General features: G+C 46.7%; 1 protein-coding gene across 2 annotated transcripts; it reads right to left on the bottom strand.

Moving 5' to 3' along the window:
* Positions 1-480: 480 nt before the first annotated feature.
* Positions 481-19,117, bottom strand: pkma (pyruvate kinase M1/2a). Of its 2 annotated transcripts, none has more exons than XM_030764742.1 (11): positions 19,053-19,117; positions 10,489-10,676; positions 9,933-10,024; positions 8,316-8,447; positions 7,829-8,015; positions 7,361-7,631; positions 7,057-7,207; positions 6,728-6,880; positions 4,006-4,172; positions 2,239-2,420; positions 481-1,864 (listed from the first exon to the last, which is right to left on the bottom strand). In XM_030764742.1, the coding sequence occupies exons 1-11, from the start codon at positions 19,094-19,096 to the stop codon at positions 1,758-1,760; spliced, it is 1,674 nt and encodes a 557-aa protein (XP_030620602.1). In that variant the 5' UTR covers positions 19,097-19,117; the 3' UTR covers positions 481-1,757. The 2 variants fall into 2 exon arrangements, with proteins under 2 accessions (XP_030620602.1, XP_030620603.1); XM_030764743.1 differs by having other exon boundaries at positions 10,489-10,661; positions 19,053-19,096.
* Positions 19,118-19,366: the final 249 nt, after the last annotated feature.

Genomic DNA, 19,366 nt, shown 5'->3' with positions numbered 1-19,366 from the left:
TATGGCTTTGTTTAATCTGCTTCATACCTGATACAGTGCTGCGAGTGGAGTTTGATATTTGGGATTATAATCATATTCACCATAAAAACCTGATGGCACACTGATAGCAGTTTTTAGTACAACTACCTGTGACTACCTGTGACTTGTGAGCTATTAAAGACAGCATGGTGGGAGAAGGATCATTGGTCATTTTCTGACTGGTCGTTTTCTGACTGGTAAAATAACTTGTAGTTATTAAATTCTTCACTTTTTTTTTTTTAAAATTTGATGTCAGACAAAAATAGTTTTTTAATCTTCTTTATGGGCATTCACACTGAAGAAACAGGAAATCTTCCTAGGGCCTGTTACCTTCCTTAAGATGCCCGTCCACTTCAATGAAAATGTAGATAACTGAGATGAATTCAGATTGACTGAGTTACGAAAACAACACCAACAGTAGCATGAGGTCAGGTGTTCTTTCTCTTTTATTGATTTATCCAGTCTTTGAAGGACAACGCAACACAACAGATTTATACATCAAATTACTCAGAAGAAATCATTGTACTTAAAACCTAGCATCGCAATCCAATAAGCAGGTGGTGACACACACACACACACACACACACGCACTCGCACAAAGACACTGACAGACAGGATTGAAGGAGCAAGTGCTAAAGAAGAGGCAAAAGAGAGAGGATGAGAGAGACACTGACGGGGGGGGGGGGGGGATGGTGAGCTCTGATTGGCTAACGGAATCATCTGACGCTGCCTCACCACTTGCATCACTCTTGGTTCCCACAGGAAAGAAAAAAAAAAATGATCATCGTGTCTTTCTCTAATGTTTCCATCTTCCGTGAAGCCTTCGACAGAAGAGCTCATTCACACACAACAACATTTGCGGCACCAGAGACGCAAACCAACTTAAATGTTTCACAGCATCTCACTCTTTTCCAGGAAAAAAAACCCCCAAACCAAAACAAAAACAAACAAAGCACTAGTTTAATAAAACTAGTAAAGACATCCAACATCTACATTCTCTTCTTTATAGGAAAAAAAATATATATATGTAGACTTGGATTCCAAAATATTTATGACTTCCTAAAGTCAAGTATAGCACAGAATGTAACATCATCTAGGAAGGGACAAGAAGTGCAACGTTTCAGTACAGTGCAGAGGAAGCAGACACACACACACACACACGCACACGCGACACACGACAGGCAGAGACAGAAGTATAGTCGCAGGTTGGGTCCCTTTTACGGTGGATTACAGAGGAAAACTGAACAGAAGCCAAACGGTTTTAGAGGAGCCATTTTGTTTTGGGAAGCAAGATATTTGTTCCCTTTGCCGACACATGGTACAATTCAAACACACTCTCTCTCTCTGTCTCTTCCACCCTCTCTGGACCCGAGTGAGGCAGGCATGCAGACAGACAGCACACGGCATGTGATGCGGAGAGGGTAACACACACGGTGAATAAATAGAGCTATGGGGGAACTACAAAGACTGGCAGAGTAAAGGAGAACCAAACCGAGAAGGAACACGCTCGTGGTCTACAGAGGAATTCCTATGCCAGACGCCAGGCAGACGGGCATCACAAGCCTTCTGCGGGTGACAGCCGGTCTCTGAGTGAACCCTGCTGTCTGTACAGGTGTACTGATGTAGGGAATGCCAGTAAAAGAAGTGCTTTAGACACGGAGGGTTGGGGTGGAGGGGTACAGGACAGGGGAGGGGGGTAGACTCTCGCCTGACTTGGGGGAGGGGGGGAGAGGGGAGGTTTAGGGGACAAGAACAACACGCATGGTGTTGGTGTAACCAGAGCCGGGGCGCCAGCCGGTCAGGACAATGACAACATCGCCCGTCTTGAAGAACCTCCTGGCCTTGCCTGAAACATCAAAAAACACAACGCTCAGAACTCGCTGCGTGAGACAGGCAGGGAAAAACAAAACATAGTTGCTATGGAGACATTTCTTATGCCTTATTGCCCTGTGTGGTTACTGTTTGTTCATCAGGCAGGTAAACAATGCTCATATAAGGATTAACATTGGGCATAAAATGGTAGATACACATACAGATGTGCTTTATTGAACAAAAAAGAGAAGATGTTTTCAGTAAGCTGAAGCCCTGGCAGCTCCACTCAGGCTTGTGGAGAAGATAACTGTGATACACCAGGCGGCGTCTACGAAGACTTATTTTTCAGTAACCCCCTCCCCCCAGATGAGGACGGTGTTCCCGGAAAATTCTGAAATGCATCCTTACCCACTTCCATGGCAAAGTTGACCCTGAGGTCCACGTCCTCTGCCCAGACATCGTGGGGAGGTTTGTTGTAGAGGATGGGGAAGATGCCGCGGTACAGGTGTGCCTGACGGGCCGTCTGACCGTTACGGGTGACGGCCAGGATGGGGGCACGGGGCCTGTACCTGGAGATCAGGTGTGCAGACCTAAGCACGCACACACACACACGCACGCACACACACAGAGAGCACGTCACCGTCTGATACCCTAAAACACAAGGCCACCAGTATTTCATTTGAGTCTTTTAAACATCAACACCATGAAATATCTCAACTCAGGGCACCAACCCTGAGCCAGTACAGAACTATCAGGATTGATCTCCATGAAAATCATTCTGCTGTGTTTAGGTTCTGCATGTGTCTGTACACTCCAGACTAAAAACGGTTTAAGAACAGAGTCTATCTAGTTGTGACATCACTCTGTCCCAATGTTTCCTGCTTCTGTAGGTCCAGTTCTCTGCTCAGTGCCTGATCTAACACACCTGAGTGTGCCCATTTCTCAGGTCTTGATTGTTAGAGTAAATTAAACTCATCTGCTGATTTTCTCAGGTCTTGATTACTGGAGTGAGGTGAGAAGTGTGAATCCACAGTAGACTGGGACACACATATGATTGCATGTCAGAATTAAATACACCAGGCGTTACACTTTCCTGCCTCAAAATGCCAAATGGCTGGTCAAAACCATACTATAATATCCCCCTGTTTTTTCTTTTTCTGTTCTCTTTCCTTTTGTTCTACATCAAAGATGGACCAGCGCACTCATCAGAGGTAGTTAATGTCATTACATTATCAGGGGTGGTTTAAGATCAGTCGAAAAAAAAAAACAGACACGTTAAGTCATTACATGAAGACTTTGTAAGATGATGACCTGGTTGCTGGCTGAGCAGGACTGTGTCTATGGCAACAGAACAGGCTTATGCTTTCCTCATGACACACACAGTTAGCACTATCAACTCTCTTTCCAGATACCTCAGATTATGGTACACTGAGAATTGCCTAGGCTGGTGTAGTAGACTAGATGTAAATGAACAGTTTGATGTAATATGGCAGCAGGTATTCATGGGAAATGTAGTCTTGTTATAACATCCTTGCACAGAAAGGGATTGGACAGAGCTTTACCCTCCTAAACCAATGGCCAGGAGTCATCACTCAAAACCCTACAGTTATATCACAGAGTATGGACACTGCAGTACAGAAAACACACGATCACTTCATCTCTCTACTGAGGACAACACTGATCAAATCATTTTTTACATGTACATCCCCTGTGAATAGTTTAACTCTATATTAAAGTACAGAAATCAGGCAAACATTCAGTAAATGATTTTGGATGAAGCACACACAGCATAATGATATGGAGTTCATCATTCCAGTTTTCACCCACACATTCAGGGAAAGGTCTGAGGGGGTACAAAGGGCAGGGGTGTGTGTGTGTGTGTATATGTGTGTGTGTGTGTTTGGTTGGTTTTAGGAGTGGGAGGGGAAATAGAGGTGGTGGGGGGAGAAAGACAGGTCATAAGGTAGGTGGGGAGGGGACACAGAGGTAGCGGTTTTAATGGATATGGGGGGGGGGGGGCAGTCATGGCTGTTGGGGCACACAGGATGGGTTGCTGTAGTAGAGGGTACACAGGGCGGGAAGGGGGGGGGGGGAGGTTGGTTGAGGTGGGGGGTTGTGGGTGTCTCTCCTGCTCCAGGTCCTTCTCTCCCACCTGAGTGCCGCGGCCGCCCTTACCTGCCGGACTTGGTGAGAATAACAATGGCGCTAGCGCAGCACTTGAAGGAGGCCTCCACGGCACCTACGGCCACTGCTTCGGAGGGATCGCGTGTGAACTGGGAGGAGCGACGCAGCTCCTCAAACAGCTGCCTGTGGAACACGGCCGCTTCCGCCTCCCTGGCGATCTGAGGGGAGCGCCGGGGGGAGGAGAAGGAGCCACGGGAAGGAGGGATGGGGAGCAGGGGTTACATTCAGTCACGCCACCAGAACACGCGACAGCAGAGAACCAGCAAAGCCGCGGCAAACGGTTAGCCAAGCCCCGCCCCCTTCCACAGTTATTCGTTTAGCAGACGTTTCTGTCCGAAGCTCTGACAGAACCGATAAACGCCCCACACCCCTTAATAATCAGGTCAGTTTTTTTTCTTTTTTTTGATTGGTTGGTTTGTTTAAATTTGAATATCCCCATGGCGATGACTGTGGGCAGACTGTGGTGAAGCATTTGCCACGTTGCTGACTCTCTCTCTGTCTCTCTCCCTGTCTCTGGTCTGTCCCTACTCTCGCGGGCCCCGCGGAGACACGCGGACCGGACCCTGGGGCCGCTCGGGCCGTCCTACCTGCCAGACCCTGTGAGGACAATCAGAGCCGAGGCCAAGCTCTTAAAGGACGCCTCGACCGCACCGATGGCGATGGCCTCAGCCGGGTCGGTGGAGTATGGCGTGCAGCGACGCAGGTCCTCGAAAACCTGTCGGTGGAATATCGCTGCCTCCGCCTCACGGGCGATCTACGGGTCACAGACGGCAGCACGAGGCAGAAGGCAGAGAGGGGGAAAGAGTGAACGGACGAGAAGAAAGAGAAAGAGAGCCGAAATGAGAGAGAGAGAGAGGCAGAGAGAGAGAGAGAGAGAGAGAGAGAGAGAGAGAGAGAGAGAGAGACAGAGAGAGAGAGAGAGACAGAGTGAGAGAGACAGAGAGACAGAGAGCGAGAGAGACAGAGAGACAGAGAGAGAGAGGGCAGCGTGTGAAGACAAAGAAGAGACAGGCAGAGAGAGAGAGATGGAGAAAGAGAGATATAGAAAGAGAAGAGGTGGTTTGGAAGGAAGGAAGGAAGGAAGGAAGGAAGGAAGGAAGGAAGGAAAGAAGGAAATTAGTGCAGGTTGGTTTAAAGGGAGCAGTCAGTGTGACAAAACAAAAGAAAACAAACAAAAACAAGGCGATCATGTTAAAGGTGGACATCAGAATGGACACGGACTACACATGAACAACACTGTCTGTTTCTACATCTATCACCACACAGCAAAAAAAAACACACACACACAGCAATACACTTCCACTCAAACCGCTGGCTGTTTGAGTTCTCACTGAAGCATCCTACACCACGTAAAGAGGGCTCAGTGTTTTTCCCTACACGTTAGAGATTTTCTAGGTTAATATGGCAGAGTCGACCGCTAAAGAGCATGTTTTGCAAAAGGACAGTGAAGAATGAAGAGGGTTAGTGTTAGACCGAAAAAAAGAAACAGACTGAAAAAAGAAAGGAAGACATTGTTAGAGGAAAAGAAAGCAAACATTTAAAAAGAAAAAAGAAAAGAAAGAAAGAAAAATCTAACGGTTTTCCCGGGGGAGACACGTAGGCGGGAGCACAGTGCTGGCTGGGGGAGGAGTCAGTGCTGGCTGGGGGAGGAGTCAGTGCTTTAGCAGAATGCTTTGAAAGGGAAGTTAGTTAGTTTGTTTGTTTTTTCCCCACAGACAGGCTCTGAGGACAGACTGCACCGGTCTGGACACAGCTAAGAGTTTTCAGCATGCACAGGGTAAGACTCCTGAGACACACAGTACCACTCCGCCAGGACAGAGGACAGAGGGAGAGCCTGTCGCCAGAGAGGAGGGGGGGGGGGGGTTAGCTATGCAAGGTCTGGCCAAAGATTGCTCTTAAAAACTCAGCCAAAGACAGAGAATTCGCTCTCACAAAGCAGTCCATTCTGCGGGTCTTAACAGGCAAAGAGCTTTAAATGCAGCATGCTCCCTGAGTCTGACCCTAATACAACACAGAACAGAAAATCACCACATGGATGAGGAAGAAATGATCTGTCTGAAGAAGGCAAATCTGGCCTTATATCACGGTACAGATGTGAATAAAACAGTGATGTTCCAGATAAAATGAGAAACAATAATTAATATTCAACAGAAAAAAAATACATATAAAACTAGTAAATACTACTCCATTATAAAGGATTAATCCGAGTGTAACTTTCTCAGTGCTAGCCTAGAGGTTCTGCCTGAGAAAACCTGCTGTGCGTTTGAGTCATATACTGTCTGTACACTGCCCTTCCCTGTTTAAGAGATGTTTAGTCAACTATGCCGGAACATTCCTGTAAAATACTTACCATGCAAACTGAAGATAATACTTAAAGTGCTATAAATTCAAATGAGTGTGGTTCTACACAGCTCTTAGATACAGAATTTAGAAGACCTTCCTTATGCCGTTTAGCCATACTTATCCTCATCCTTTCTTTTTTTATTTTGGAACACATAAATAAACAAACTGTGGCTACAGAAGAAAAATATAACTTTTCCCAATCCTACTTTAAGCCTAAATATCTCACAACAAAAAATCCACTGCCCCCCCCCTCCATCACTGCACTCTGCAGCAGGGTTTCTAAGGCAAAGACTCTTCAGGAAACAAATAAAGACCCCTCACTACAGAAATGAACTTGTCTCCAGTGTGGACCAGCAGGGGGCGCTCTTACCATGTGCTGTGTGCGCACTGCCTCCAGGGGGTAGTCTCCCTTCGCCGTCTCCCCGCTGAGCATGATGCAGTCGGCTCCATCCAGCACAGCGTTGGCCACGTCACTGCCCTCGGCACGGGTCGGCCTGGGCTTCTTGATCATGCTCTCCAGCATCTGCGACCAGAACCAACACACGGCTTACAGAAGGACCGAACGCGACCAGAACCAACACACGTTTCACAGAAGGACTGAAAGCACTCTTCTTCTCCTCCTCACTGCTGAGGTAACACCAGGTGTGTCTGATCTCAGCTCTGTGTCTGCAGACGAGCTGCCGACAGAATCTGGTTTACCTGAGTGGCACAGGTGATGGGCTTGCCCGCCCTGTTGCAGCGGCCAATCATCATCTTCTGGGCGAGGAAGACTTTCTCCGTGGGGATCTCGATGCCCAGGTCTCCACGAGCCACCATAATACCATCACTGGCCTCCATGATCTCATCAAACCTAAACAAGCAGACAGAGAGAAAGAGAGAGAGCACATGAATTTCAATAAACAAACGCACATGTGAACACTGATTTTAAAACAACTCCATTCCACAAAAAGAGGATCGGTTTCCCGAACGCAGAGAAGAACCCGAAATCCACCGACACGCATACCTGCGCACGCCCTCGTGGTTCTCCAGTTTGCTGATGATCTTGATGTTCTTGCCTTTCTCTCCCAGAACCTTCCTGACCTCGTGCACGTCCGAGGCCTTGCGGATGAAGGAGGCGAAGACCATGTCCACGCCGTGGTCCACGCCGAACTGGAGGTCCTTGACGTCTTTGTCCGACACGGCGGGCAGGTCCACGGCGGCCCCCGGCAGGTTCACGCCCTTCTTACTGCCCAGCGTGCCCCCGTTCTCAATCTCACACAGGAGGTGGTCAGAGCCTGAGGCAAACACACGTCAGTGGTTGATTGGTTAACTCTGCCTGAGGCAAACACACGTCAGTGGTTGATTGGTTAACGCTGCCTGAGGCAAACACACGTCAGTGGTTGATTGGTCAACGCTGCTGAGGAGGGGCTGTCTTGAGCCAACACAACGCGCGTTTGAAAGCACGCGGGCCTTACGGGACGTCTCGACTCACCGATCTCCTTAACCTGGAGGGAGATGAGTCCGTCGTCGATGTACACCTTGCTGCCCACCTCCACCACCTTGGTGATGTTCTTGTAGTCCAGCCACAGGATGTCCTCATCGCATTTCTCCATGTAGGAGTCATCCAGCGTCACCTTGATCATGTTGCCCTTCTTCAGCTCCACCTCGGCGGTGCCGCTCTGTCAGGGACAGGCAAGACAGTTGAGCGATAAAGAACCGTGTATAAAATTACATTAAACGTTATAGATCGGGTACAGGAACAAGCGTCTCATGTAGAAACAAAGCGAAAAAGCAGATATCATTTCATTTCATACAAACAGTGAAACTTGACAATGAAACAGAAATTCTCTCTCTAATTGCTCTGGGCGGAAAACCAGAAGACCTTCCAGTCTGAAACCAGACGTTTCCTAACCCTAACCCTATCCCGATTAGCATGAGGTGATGCGACACGAGGTGTTGCGAAAGGTGAGTCGACTTACGCCCTTGATGAGTCCGGTCCTGATTTCCGGGCCCTTTGTGTCCAGGGCGATGCCCACTGGCCTGTAGTGGATGCTTCCAGGCTCAAAGCTCTCACAGGCCTCACGGATGTTCTTAATGGTCTCGGAATGGTACTGCAGGACGGACACAGGAAGGAGACAGGAAACGCATCAACATTACAGGTACTAACAATGCCCTCACCTACAGAACAGTCGGTCTTCTCCTTGGAAACCTGCATTACTCATTTAAAAGCTGTATATTGAGTGGGTCTTTGCTATGTTTTGGGAGGACAATATGAAACGGAACGCGGCGTGTGTCTGAGGTCGAGGCCTGAAGGATAACTCGTTTGAGCGGCTAAAGAGCAGGTTTGGATTCTAGCGGAAAACTCAAGACTGTGTGAGAGTAAGTGCACACGGTCACGCAGGAGTTTTAATCAGCTAACAACGCACCACTGTGTCAGGTAACGTCCTGATAAGCCTTATCCAACACCTGCCTACACACACACGCCTCAATCATAGGCGTCGGTCATAAACGCGAGAGTGAAAGCATGCGTCAAGGCTACAGTCTAGAATAAAACAAGTGTGTCATATTACGAGGTCGTATCAGAGTCAGTGAGTTTAAACGCTTTGACTGACCACATAGTAAAACCATCAGGGTACGCTACCATTGCAGAGATACCGCAACTTTCATGGACATTCATGGGAGTACTGTGAGACCACAGCTAGATCAGGACCAGGACAATTCAAATGGCTTTCCATGGTTGGAGGTTTAAGGGACAGACTACGAATCAGCCAGTAATACATTAATTCAGTGCGTGGTCTTAACCTGAGGTGGGCTCTGACAGACACACACTGTGAATTTCGTGCAGCGTCATTGCAGTGGAGTCAAGGTGACGGATTCACGCCGTTTTTTTTCTTGCCAAAAGCTTTACCGCAGATTACGTTCCTGTTCAAGGACCGCGTGACCTTTATAAACACTCATTGAGATAACACCATTTACCAAAAGGGTTCAATTCCCTTCAGGCTAACTCTACAGCAACTCTGTTTACACAGTTACCCAAAAATGTGCGAAAAGATCCTCATTGCGTGTTTATTCAGAAAACAATCAGCTTGAAGGGCTAAGAACCTGTTGCCTGGGGTGTTGAGTAGATCAGTGTGGTTTAGGCTTAGAAATGAAAGAGGAGAGCTAAGTCAGCCTCATGTTTCATACTCTCTCATGGGTCTCACATGCTGAAACACTGGAATACCTTCATAAGTTTGTTTGGTTGTGTTTTGCATAAGAGTAGTATATTCAGAGTGAATGAATCTTTGCTCGACAGGGTAAAAGAGAGAGAGTGTCGGAGCAGTAAGGCTCAGAGTGTGCGTGATACAGTTCATTAAACCAACCTTTGATCCAGACATGAAAACAGTCCATGTTCCACCACACCCACTGTTCTGCCCTTATTCCCACTTTATAATATATTACCCAGATCTGGCACACGCTGGGTCAACCTGAGTTACACAAAAAGCCTGTAAGCCTCACACTTACAAATCCCTGACAGACTCTCACCTGCACCGTGGGAGCCAGGACAGCGTGCGCGTGTGTGGGTTTGTGTTTGTGTTTACTGAAGTGTTACGCACCTCGTGAGAGCCATGAGAGAAGTTGAGGCGGGCGATATTCATGCCGGACTTGATCATCTCCTTCAGCATGTCCACAGAGCGAGAGGCAGGCCCTGCAGTTTGACCACACACACACACACACACACACACACACACAATACACACACAAAACAAACAAACACAAACACACAAACAGGAAGACTCAGGAGAGCAGCAAGAGTTTTTTCTGTAGACTGAAAGAATGCACTGGTACCAGTTAAATGTATGTCTGAATGCACTGGTACCAGTTAAATGTATGTCTGAATGCACTGGTCCGAGTTAAATGTATGTTTGATTAGAAGGGGGGGGCACATCTCCAGGTAAACTGACAGGAGGTTTATCAGTGTTTTCTGTAGACTGACAGAATGCACTGGTCTGGGTTAAATGCATGTTTGAATGCACTGGTATGAGTTAAATGCATGTTGAATGCACTGGTACCAGTTAAATGCATGTTTGATTAGAAGGGGGGGGCACATCTCCAGGTAAACTGACAGGAGGTTTATCAGTATTGGTGGGTGAGCTGAAGGTCAGGTCGTACCGATGGTGCAGATGATGCCAGTGTTGCGTGCGATGGTGGGCTCAGAGTCGATGTCCAGCAGGCACATGTGCTCCAGGAAGGTGTCGGCCATGGCGGCGTTGAGCTGCTGCGTCTGGATGAAGGCGGAGCCCATGTCTTGACTCTTTGAGTGGGGCATGATGCCGGGAGCAGTGCTGTCAGGTAAAGGTCTGTGGGGGGGGGGGAGAAGACAGACAGTTACACGTCACGAAGGTCCACGCTTTAGTCACCACAAACCTGCCCCAATCTTTCACTTTTTAACCTTTCCCTAAACAGTGAAATACTGCGCTATGAAGATTTTACATCCTGTTTTCTCTTTTCGGTATTTCGAAGTTCCTGTGCCATCTGAAGCCCCCATGCGCCAGAGACGTAACCTCCGGGCCAATCCAGGTGGGCGCCATCTCACACATGCAAAATAAGACACCACCTCTTTAGGGTCTCCGTGGTAACGTGGCACTTGTGGAGGCCCACATTGTTCCCCTGGGTTCCCCTGTAACTGAGCATACGTCCCACTGATGGAGGGAACCGCTGAGACGAGAGACAGCAGGGAGAGCACCCTAACCACACAGGAGGTTATAAGACTAAGATCTGAACTCAGACTGCAGTGTAGTATTAAAATAAAACACACACACACAGTCGGGGGGGGAAGTACCAGAACTCATCCAGAAAAAACCCACTCAGTATTACAACTGCCCCCCTCCCTTCGTGAGAAGTCCACGTGGTTTAATGAACAGAAAAAAGGAAAAAAATTATATGATTTAATGTAGCCAGTACTTGTGTCTTCTAAACAATTTCAACCGAACTGGCAGAAAAGATTCATAACTTAGCGCATACGGCACTTTCTCTGCTGAATAACAGGAAGTATGGGGAAATAACAAAAAAAAAAATCCATGATTTCTCTAAACTAAACTTCTCTTTTCAGAGAGGGTCTAAGCAAACCGAAATCTGACCGTGTACCAGAAGAGTCAACAGCTAAAGAATGTAATCAAAAGGACTCCAGAGAGAGCGGGAGGGGGGGGGGGGGGGGGGGTTCTTGCTTGCATGTGATTGCACATTCTGTTCTCTCCCCCCCCCCTACATATCACTCAAAAGGGTTACCAGGGCAACGACACCACACAGCCATCTGCCCAGCCCAGCTTCTGCCCTCACCCCTCACCAGCCAACAGGTCAGTCTGTGGACCAGGAGTGCAGATCCGCTTGGCTGTAGCTGCTATGACGACCGGTGGTTTGACAGTGTTCTTTGAAATTTTCAGCAGAAAACCCAACACACGTTTATTCACAGACCTGAGGGAACACTGTGCGTGGGACCCCGCCCTAAACTGCAGTCAGCTTTATGGCAGCGTTCGCAGTAAAACCTGTGTAAACGCATTACTGCGTGATTCCACTATCCCTCTCAACAAAAGATAACCAAGACACACATCATTTAAAGAAACCAAAAAAAAAACAACAAAAAAACACCCCAACACATTAGGGCATGTCTGATGTAACTCCATACACACAGAACCACTTTACATTATGTACAGCCCTGCATAACCCTGTGCAGGAAAACTATAGCCGATCTTCACGGTGACATTTCCCTTACATAACTCTGGAATGTGAGTGGAGAGAAAGGAGCTCCATATGACAGAACCAGTCAAGAGGAGAGAGGTTCCACCGCTGCCAAGAGATTAACAGGACAAGATCCGACTCGCGGCACATAGGTTTAAACCTTCTCTGCGCCTATGAAAACTGCACAGGAACTTTCCATTGTTGTTGCTCCCTGCAACAACAGAGAGTTCCTCTGAATATTTCAGTGGCTGTGGGTGTCGGATGCCTGACCGCCTGTGATGGGCTGTGCAGGCTGAAGGCACAGCTGTCTGTGTCTGAGCCCTGCGTGCGAGTGACCTAGACTACTACACTTAAACTCCTTTCGCAAAGACGCTGTTTAAAATAGAGAAGATAATGCCCGGCGTGCATCCGCAAAGCACGTCCAGCTCCCCCGAACAAAGCCCCGAGCATGCGAGGCACGCGCACAAAACCGACCAATCACATCTCTTCCTGCTGTGACCTCACAGGAATCCACACAAATCAAAAGTGTTTGAGCGGTGCACATTCCCTACTGGGTATCAACCACTGTGAAAAAAAACGCAAGGACAAAGAACAATGAAATGTTGCACCGCTCAGACGGCAGGGTTTACTGTATTATTTAATCACAGTGAGGATGCTGTAGCAGAGAGGGCATGGCAGCTCTCAGAGGACTGCTCCTGGTTCGTTTAAATGAAGAGCGGCCCCTCAGAGACCACGTGCATCTCCTGCCAAGACTCACACTCAGCGATGATGTCACGGGCTCCGAGAGCCGGTCGGCTGCCGTCGTACGTGAGAGCACTCACGTCCCGCTGTGAGGGGGCCTCGCTAAGACAACCAGAGCACCATGGCAACCAACGGGCTACGGGCATCCGTGGAGCAGCGTGTTCTTCACACGTTCATGTGATGCAGACCGTTACAGAATCTCCCCGCGTGTGTCAAACTAGTGCAGACTACAGAATGAAGGAACAGTGAAAGGAAAGGACTTTACTGTCTAATCAGACAGGAAGTGGTGTTGTGTGACTGTGGTAGTAACTGGGCGAGCCCCTGCAGGAAGGCCTGGTTGACTACAGATCTAATACTGTGGAAACCAGAAGAAAGAAGAAAAGAAAAAAACAAAACCAAAAAAAAAAAAAAAAAAACCACCCCTGGACGACCTCCAGCAGAGCGTGGTACATTTATCATCAGCTCCTGCAGTAGCCACTGATGATTCCTTAGGATATTTTGATTCCTTAGGATATTTTGAAAGACTACTGAGGAGATGAACAAATTCAAAAGTTGGGGGAAAAAAAAAAAAACACATTATATGTACTTACTCCACTCAGATAGGACATCTACCCCAAGGACATCTGGTTTTAATTTTCTGAGTGTTATGATGAGCTTCAAGAAAAAGGGTAAGAGGATTCTGTAATCAAATGATCGTGTTTATATATCAAATAAAAGTATGACGAGAAACGGTTTGGCATCAAACAGGTTGTTGACCTGAGTGTTGCCTGGTGAGACTGACACCCGAGACCCTTTGTGTCTGACATTGACATGACTTCATTAGATTGCAGCAATGAAGGTCACACAGGAACTTCCTGAGTTATATATTGTGCAAGAGGAGAGGTTCCACACCCTGTCATCTCTCAAAGACTACTTCCCAACAGTTCTGCTCTGCCACTTAAACATTTTATCCTCACGAGCCCTAACCAATGAGTCACTAACACTGCACCATCCACCTGAACACTGACACACTTAACCTCCATGGCTAACCCCAGGGCATGTGTATTAATCCTGTTCAGTTCCTTCCTGCAACGAGCACACCACAATTACCTTTAAACATCCTACAAGACACGACACATTCATGCATCCAACAGTGCACATGCCTTCAACGCACAAATACTGTACTGCAGTGAAAATCTGTGTGCACTGACAGCTGTCAATTTTTCAATCACGGAAAAAAAAAAACCCCAGATCGATTCGCTGACCTAGGACGACAACCAGACCTACCTGAGGATCTTTCTGGTCCTCCAGGGGGCATGGACGACCCTAAAAAAGACAGGCCTCCACAAAAACCCCAGCGTGGATGCCCGTCTCTCTCTGTCTCTACCTGACCGAGGTCCGCACTAATCCCACAGGGACTGCAGGCAGAGTGAACCTGTCCAAGGGTGTGCTTGCCGTAGGACTCAGAGCTAAATCCTATTCTCATGTGAGAGAGGATAAACTTCACAAGCCCCACACACTCACACACACACACACACACACACACACACACACACACACGCACGCACGCATGCACGTCTACACATCCTATCTTCAGTGAGTGGGCCTTCCCAGACACAGAGGACAAACAGGAGGCAACAGATATGGTCACTGGTTAATGACTGGACGACACACACACACGCCAATCCATTATAATAATCTCATATTACCCACCCGGGACCTATAATAAGAATAGCATTCAAATAAGACTCTGGTCAGCAGGAGGTTAATGTTCAGGATGCCTTCAGTGAGTCTCTGTGACGTCCTTTAAGCAGTCAATACCACAGCTCAGTCACCGCCAGGACTGGCACAGATACAAACACCACCAGGTTCACTGCTGCATCACTGCTGCAGAGCTCCACCTGACCCCACCCAAAGACTCCACCTCTCTTCAGCTATTCATTTCACTCACTGAGAGAGGACGGAATCAGTCAGTGAATGAATGAATGAATGAACGGTTGGAAGAGATTGGTCAGCTTCCTTTTTCATTCTCTCTCAGTCAGTTCTTGCTCTTCCTAGTTCAGAGAAAATGAGTAACATCTGTGAGGTGCGTTTTTTCCACTTAAGCTTTTCTTGTAAAAAAGTCTGAGTCATTGAGAGAACACAGGTTTAGTGTGTGATAAAGCCAACTCTTCCTCTGGTCTTTTACCTTTCATTCACTCCTCCTGTATTTGTTCAGACTATAATTACCACATTGTGGTGTTGCCTGAGAAGAGCTAAAAAAACAAACAAACAAAAAAAAAAAACGGCGACCACACACACGACTGCGAAGGGCAAGCCACTAAGTGAAGTCGGTGTAGGAGTTGCTTGACTTCCTCTTCTGCAAGTCGTGCATCTCAAATCTGAACCACCGAAAATCTGGCAAACATCTTTGCGCCCCTTCAAAAACCAACGTCCACCCACAGAATGCAAGAAACATGAGCCAACTTCTGCCAGTCCTCAGCTCCTCCTCTTGGAAAAACCCCAGACTCCACCCCAGTGAAGCCTGGCTCAGAATACTAGTGTCCAACTCTCACTGGCCTGCTTCTTTTCCACCCTCACACTAGCATGAGACAGCACAACCATACCCAGCACCACTACACATCTGAACACATTAGACCTACTGGGGGAGGGGGGGGACTGCTGGATGAAACAGCCAGGGCCCTCTTGGTAGTATCAGACTTCTGAATTAAAATGAATTGAACCAAGCAAGGAGGTGTGGTAGAATAAAATAAAAATCTACAGGTGAGCGCTAAATCAAAGATGCAGGTTGATTAGCTGAATGAATAATAATTTAAAAAAAAATTGCTTCAACAGCCAGACATCAAGTCGGCCACATGGATAAGTTACTGTTCTCTGAAAAGCTCTGACCATTTGAGGGTGATTTCAATGCAGTCAGAGGGTAAAACCACAACATACACCGCTGTAGTGTGTATACCATAACACCGACCTTTCTCTACATGTCACCCAAAAACGCTCCATTGGCGCAGGGCTTAAAGAGCTACAAGTTGTCTAAAAACGGTTCCAAAGGAAGGGGAACGGCGCAGTAAAACATCATCCATTTCATTTTTCATACCAGCCACGTTTGATGACTCACACAGAGGGAAGTGGAGTAACTGAACGATGTATCTCGGCTTCTCTCCTCTGAATGTAACTGGGCAATGCGGCTGATGCGCTATAGGTCACGTTTACTGCTCTGCGTCATGTTTTCCCAGACTGGAGACTGATTTAGTGTCCAGCCGGGAGAGTGCATTTTACGATACAAACCACACCTAGCAAAGATAACAGATAGATACCGCTGAGAACGAATGTCTAACGTAATTTTCGGGAACCTTGGTGAAACAGATGCAAGAACACACGGCAATACTAAACTGTTCGACACTGTTAAATACGTCTCTCTGAGGAAGTGGTTAGCACGCTAGCAAGAAACAGCTAGCTTCCTGGCTATGATGAAAATCCCCCAAACGCAGCTCCCCAGTCTGGTTCCTCCTAAACCGACAGATCCCCTCTTTGATGAATATAATCATACTATCACCCATAACAAGAGCATGTCCTAGTTATGCATTTGTGGAAACACACCCATTTCGACAGAGTTAAGAGTGGCAACGTGACACAATGAACAAAGTCTGAGATAAAATAACATAATGAAAGGTGTTACTTTGTCTGTATCCAACATAGTAGTCATTAAGTCTAGTACATTATAAAGCCGACCCTGCCCCCCGCCTTTTCAGTCTTACCTTTCCTCTGTGAATGGTCACTGTGAAAGTGATGCGCTTCTCACACAACCTCAAGGTGATCCCCTAACTTTACCGGGACTACTTCTAAATAGAGCACGCAATGTTCGTGCGCGGATGGAATTAAAAAAAAGGACTGTGAAGAACAGCGACACGATTTAGAGATTTCCTAAATTCTGGAATACATTACACATTTTGAGAAAAACAATGAGTTTAAAAATATCAAAGTGGTATAAACTGGGAACAAACCTTTTTGAAACAGAGATATATTTGAAGATGATTGCATTTTACGGTGGAAGGTTACTTCCCCAAATTTCAGAGTAACACGGTCCGGACAGCCAATCAGGAAACGACTGTTACCAAAGCATGACTGAAACATGTGACTGTACAGGATGCTGGCATGCTGTTGCTCTCATCGGAGCAATCTATTGAACACTAGGACATTGAGAAGGAGGCAGACTAATGTCATTTTAAAAGAAATCCTATATATTTCCTTAGTCAGCATCGGGATTCTATTGACGTTACTGAAATTGTGTATGTATGCTTCTGATACAAATATGGTCTACGTCTGTCTTCATAAGTGTACAAAGCGTTAATTGAAAATACGCCCGTGCAAGCACGTACGCACGGAGTCTGTTAGTTCCCAAAAACCCCCGTCCAAACAGCGAGTGAATCACGCATCGTATTCACGGAATATTACTGATAGACATATCTGCATTTAACTGTCGTCTTCTCACTCTGTATCACATATCATTCTCTCAATAGGTCTTTCTCGACCGGACAATGAAGACTTACTAAGATTACCCCGTAACACCCATCAAAAACAAATTTACACAGGGTATTTATGGGAGCACTCGAATTATCACATGCCTTTCATCATCAGACATGCACTTTGAAATATGATGCAGCCGATGGGATGTTAACAATTGTGACGGAACAGCATTTGTAGATACTGTTTGGTAACTTGGTCAGTATATGCAAAGTGCGGCCAGAGATTGTGGCTAGAGATTGTGTGTCAAGAATGCTTCGTCCACATGTATTTGATTGTAGGCCTTTCCAGGGTTATTTCGTAATACCCGTATAATTATTGGTCTTCCGACCCATAATTTAAAAAAATTAAGTCTTGTGCGCCATCTAGTGTTCATATTTAGTTATGGCACTCAAGTGCTTTGATGGAAAAAAAAAATGGCTCATTGCCTGCCTTTTGAAGCTGTTTGTCGAGTGCACTAGTCCGAAGTCAACTAATGCAAACATCTTAGACACTACATGAATTCACAAGCTACGCTACAAATATTGTCACGACGGGCTATATTATTCATAAGAAACACGTATTCTTTCAGTGTAATGGCGTGATTTCTTGACGTATGAGTCTTGAAGACAAGGAGATAAAACAAATATGAAGGATGCCGCACTCCTACTCGACCATTCAAACATTACTACTTAATTACAGTGGGGAAAATTTAAGTGTGATTTACCCTAAGATCTTGCGGTGCTGAACTTTCGTTCATTCAAAGCACACCCTGTTATGTAAGGACTATGTCAGTACTTCACTGCCATCTTCTGGAAGGATGGATTTTTTTCCCTCAGAACCTCCACAGTGTTATACAGCAAAAAAAAAAAAAAAAGTTTCAGGAAGTCTTATTGTTTTTGGTTTTTGGGGTTTTTTTCGCCCCGCAGTTTTTACTGATGTGTGCCACTCTACATTATACCACAAAGTTCATGAGGTCCGCATAAATATGTCAAAGAGTACATTTACCATTTTGTCACAAAATCGTGTAAAACAGTCTAAGAAGTGATAAAAACCCATGTAATGAGTTAACCGCTGATGGATCCCTGTATGGTTCAATAAGGCTAATACAAATATTTAGTGAACCTTTGCCTCTTTGCAGTGGTGGGTAAACACTGGTCAGTAGACAAAGAGACAATGAAACCATTGTAACCACTTCCAAAATGGTATGATTACCATTATAACCATCTTCAAAATGCTGTTATGATTGTCACTCATATCTCATGTGATATGCAGGGCACAGTGATCAGCTCTGGACAAGAGGATCATCTTTAGAATCTAATCAGCACACGCAACGACACACACACACACACACACACACACACACACAAAAACCTTCCATTGTCCTCCACACAGGCAAACAGGAAAATGTGTTATTCCTGTGATTGTGCCAAGCTTTTTTTTTTCTCTTAACACGCTTTGTTGCACATAGACTTTGGCATTTGACAATAGCCCCTTTTTCTGAATGCCCAACAAAAAAACCCACACACACCAAGGACCCAGCCCTGGCACCTTGCCCCGTGCCACAGGGGTGAACCACAGGGCAACCGTCAGAAACTCTATTTGTAAATTTAACTTCTTTATGTCTCTCACACGGTTTAATTAGTCTCAGCTTCATGGAAAACATGCCCTGTGTGATCCACAGACAACTAGCTCTGGTCCTGTTCTGCTCAGAGACACGTTTCGATCACGATTGCGTCCTCTGTTCTTTCTGCACGCCTGTCTTTCGTCAGACTTACCTGCTCTCAACAACAGTCGTGCTGCTGCTACTTCCACTGCCCATCTTCTCCCCTGCGCTGGCAGCACCTGGCCGGCTTTGGAACCCTGGCCACCGTGTGCCCTCTCTCCCCTGGCCAGCCGACGCTGATCCAACAGAGTGTCAAGACATGCAGTCCTTTCGCTCTGTATGTGGCCCAAGCCCCTGTCCATCACTGGGCGTTAGCCCCGCCCCTCCCTCACCTCACTCAGAGAAATCCCTCTGTAAGGGAGAGAAAGGGAAACAGAGGTCTCACAGATATACACTAACCAGACTGACTGGAAAACACAGAGCACT

The sequence above is a fragment of the Chanos chanos genome, chromosome 2 (genome assembly GCF_902362185.1).
Source record: "Chanos chanos chromosome 2, fChaCha1.1, whole genome shotgun sequence".
Lineage (NCBI taxonomy): Eukaryota > Metazoa > Chordata > Actinopteri > Gonorynchiformes > Chanidae > Chanos > Chanos chanos.
This window is presented reverse-complemented; position numbering and strand designations above follow the sequence as displayed.